At 38.7% G+C, this 4,220-nt stretch overlaps 1 protein-coding gene across 1 annotated transcript; it reads left to right on the top strand.

The window, feature by feature from the left end:
* Nucleotides 1-316: 316 nt before the first annotated feature.
* Nucleotides 317-3,180, top strand: LOC121788594. Its single transcript, XM_042187239.1, has 3 exons — nt 317-1,650; nt 1,923-1,978; nt 2,787-3,180. Exons 1-3 carry the CDS (start codon nt 1,451-1,453, stop codon nt 3,110-3,112), a joined length of 582 nt encoding a protein of 193 aa, XP_042043173.1. The 5' UTR covers nt 317-1,450; the 3' UTR covers nt 3,113-3,180.
* The last annotated feature ends 1,040 nt before the right edge of the window (nt 3,181-4,220 follow it).

Here is a 4,220-nt window from a genome sequence, read left to right as displayed (position 1 = left end):
AATTAATTAAAATGGTCCAGCATATTAGAAACAGGGCCCAGATTTACTGCGATGGCCCAAATCTCTATATCTCTTCTTTTCTTTTTTGTCTGGCCCAACTAATTAAATACTCCAGCCGACACTTTTAAATCCCTCCGGCCCAGCTACTAAAATCAAAGTGGCCCAAACATTAATTAACTAACTTAATCATGAGTCCATAAAATCTTGCCCAAAGATTCAATTAAAAGCCCAAAATTCTGTGGCCCAAATATTCTTTCCCATGGCCCAAATAAAAGGAAAATATTCCCTTCCTCCAGCCCCTTCGGCTATTCTCAAAAATTCCACCCCAAATCCTCCAATTAGGGATTTCTCGAGGAAGAACGACGGCGCCTCTTCTCTCGTTCCCACTCAAAATTCTCAACTGAGGACAGAGGAATCAAATCCCTAATCGCAAATGAGTGAGTCGTGTCTCATCACCCCATTCTCCCACCTCAGTCCCACCGTTACTCACATGCCGTCATTGATTGGTGTAACGGAGCTGTGCGGTGTCTGGTGGAGCAGCCGCTGCTTCCCTGCGGTTTCCGTGTGGCTGTTCTCGACACTCCGTCGCCGTTCGGCGCTCGCTCGCTGTCGGAACCCGCCGTATCAGGATCGCCGGAGCGCCGCCGGTTCCAGGGTCGACGCCGCTGCTGTCTCGACGCTATCGAAGTAGAGAAGGGGCGTCGCCCCGTCGTTTAAACCCAGAGCTGTCATCGCCGCCGCCTCCCCTTGGTAGTTCAGCGCCGTCGCAACGTCTCGCCGCTATTCTGGCTCCCACAAGGGGTCCCGCCGCAGCCCCTGGCCGTCAGCGGCCGCCTGGTCCTTCGTCTAGAAGCTAAGTTCTCATCCATTCTTCCTTCGTAGTTCGATAATTTGCAAACTTTAAGTTCTTTGGGGCAAAAGCTTATTTGTGAGAGCTTTGATGTCTTAACTTGTGTACAAGGCCTACTGTGTTGATGTCTTTGATTACTACTTGGTCCCTACTGTTGGGTTCTAATTGATGGTACTGATATTTTCTAAAACTAAAATCTTGAGCATTCATGATTCTATGCCTTTATGCTATCTATGTTGCTTTCTAAATGATGCTACTATGATTTTGATGATTTACCTCTTGATTGATAAGTGAGGCTGCTCTTTACTCCTGGTACGATCCCTCTCACTCCCCAACTTGTTGTCTTGCTGAATGTATTTGTGTGGTATGTGGGGGTGGAACCGATGGAGATGGCATATATACATATATATATATAGAGAGAGGGGTAGTGTTAATCTCTTTTTCTTCCCTTAGATTTAAGTTCCTTCTTAATTGGAACCGTTAGATTTGAGGGATGGACGATCCGGATGGGGAGCTTAATAATGATCTCGTGTTGCATTATTAGGCTCATTCTGTGCATTATATGGGTATAAATGTAAAACAACAATGAATTAAAACGGAATGAGCGAGATTTCAGCGGGATTTTCATTGACCTTCCAGCTACTTACTCCCCCTCTCACTCCAACCGTCACTCTCCTCAACCCAGAATCAAAATTTCATCTCCCTCAATTCTCCCATTTTCCAAACCCTAGCCGCCGACGAAACACAGCCGAAACCACACTCCCTTCGCCCGCGACCATCAAGTTCAAATTGACAACAAGGTAGGCTTTAAATGCTTCAGTTTTTCGTAATACACAGTGTTAATCGACGATTTTCACCGCCGGATCGACGATTCAATATTTTCTCCCAAACAATATAACGTTTTTCAAACTCTTTTTTGCCGAGAATTTTCGTAAATCTTAGAATCGTTTTTGATTTTGTTAGGGTTATGTACAATATTGAAGTTTGTAGTTAATGACTAGTTTACTATTGTCTATTGAGCGATTTGGTAGTGAAAATCGTATCCGATTTTGATTTGTGGTTCGTCTCACAGATCTGCAATGACGAAGAGAGGCATGCCTATCAAAAGTCAACCAACCCAGGCTGCAGGTGAGCAATTACTTGCATTTGCTTGTATATTTTTTGGATTATTTGTACATTATTGTATGGCGTGGTGTACAGTATGGTTCTTGGTGTTTACTTGACTGGATCTGTACATTATGTAATGTTTGTGTGGTCATTACTTGAATGTAATGTTTGTGTGGTCATTACTTGAATGCAATATTTATATAAGAATTGTTTTAATGAATCTGTACATTATTTAACTATTTCTATGCATTATATACATGTTTCATGCATCAAGTGCTTGCTGTTGTACATGGGTTAAAGAGTGAATGAAATATTTTTATGTTCATAACTAGCCTGGATCTGTACATTATGTAGCTATTTCTATACATTATTTTTCATGTTTTATGCATCATTTAACTGCTGTTGTACATGAGTCTAAGATTGAATGGAATATTTTTATATGTTCATTACTTGAGTGATTTTGTTCATTATTTGACTATTTGAATGCATTATTTATGCTGTTTTATGCATCATGTGACTGTTGTTGTACATGTGTCAAAGAGTGAATGAAATATTTGTATGTTAATTACTTGACCGGATCTGTACATTATTTATCATGGTTTATATTTTATGTGACTGTAGTTGGACATGTGACAATGGGTGATTGCAATATTCATGGTGCATTTGTTGATTTATTCTGAATATTATTTGATTATTAAAATGCATTATGTATCAGTTTTTAGGTATTATTTTGATGCTTCTGTACAAGGGTGTATAAGTGAATGCAGTATAACTGTCCACATTATTTTATTCAGTCTGTACATTATGTAACTAATTGTATGTTGTACAGCATCAAAGCAGCTACGATTGGACATCAACGAGGCGGTCGATGATATACTGCTAGTAGGAATTGCCCAGAAATTCCGGGAGCGATTATCAGAGGCCGGGACTAGTACGTCTCCGAAAGAGACGGAGGATAGGAAACCAAGGGGTAGGAACGTCGACCATCTGTATTGTAGACGAACCCCTACAGAGTTTCTGAATTGTATAAAGAGTTTAACTCTACGGCAGAAGGAAGCCGTACGGAACTTGTACATGAGTCTAAGAGTGAATGCAATGTTTGAACATTATTTAGCTATTTCTATGCATTATTTATCATGTATTATGCATCATTAGACTGCTGTTGTACATGAGTATAAGAATGAATGCAATATTTGTATGTTAATTACTTCAGTGATTCTGTACATTTTTTGACTATTTGAATGCATTATTTATCATGTTTTAGGTATCACGTGGTTGATGTTGTACATAATAGACCCTAGCCCCTAGGCTTGTTAATCCCTTAGGGAAATCAAGAACCGTGCGCTAAACATCGAAACATGGCACAATTTAAATTAAACAGGTCAGGATAAATGTTCATTATATATCACAAATAATGCATTACAGAAACTAAAACTACGCATTACACTACATAATATGTAGATTATGTATATCTGTTTTAAAAAATACCTACGCGCTATGCATGTGCAACCCGAGGCTAATTACTGCAGCTCGTGTATTTGGACAACGTTTTTTAGACTTAGAACATACTACACCCTATCCCCTAGGCTTGTTAAACCTTTAGGGAAAACAAGAAACGTGCGTAAAACATCGAAACATGGCACAACCTACATTAAACGGAGCAGGATAAATGTTCATTACATACCACAAATAATGCATTACAGAAACTAAAACTACGCATTACACTACATAATATGTATATTATGTATATATGTTTTAAAAAATGTCTACGCGCTATGCATGTGCAACCCCAAACGAATTACTGCAGCTCGTGTATTTGGACAACGGTTTTTAGACTTAGAACATACTTGTAACACCCCAAAATTTTTGTGACTTTTATTTAATATGTCGATTTGGAAATTTCATTTATGAAATTTATGTTGTTGCTACGTGACTGAGTTTGAGTATGTGGAATAAACCGTCATGGGGAAATTGGAATGAAATGCTATTTATATTTTAATGTGGGGAAAATCAATTTAAATAAGATCATGCATCTTGTTCAAGCCAAATAAAGTGGCTATTGTCGGCCCCTCCAATTATTGGAAATTTATTCTTTCTTGGATTTAATTAATTGTTTTGGGATATTCATCCAAGTTAAATCCAAATCAAGTTATCCCTAGTTTGTACTACATGAAATTCGAACTCTAGCCTATTATTTTTGTGAGTTCAAAATCCCCGATTTTAATTAGGAGGATGAATTAGTTTCTTCGATTTAATTGGTACC

Source organism: Salvia splendens, unplaced genomic scaffold (assembly GCF_004379255.2).
Source record: "Salvia splendens isolate huo1 unplaced genomic scaffold, SspV2 ctg1091, whole genome shotgun sequence".
Classification (NCBI taxonomy): Eukaryota; Viridiplantae; Streptophyta; class Magnoliopsida; order Lamiales; family Lamiaceae; genus Salvia; species Salvia splendens.
This window is presented reverse-complemented; position numbering and strand designations above follow the sequence as displayed.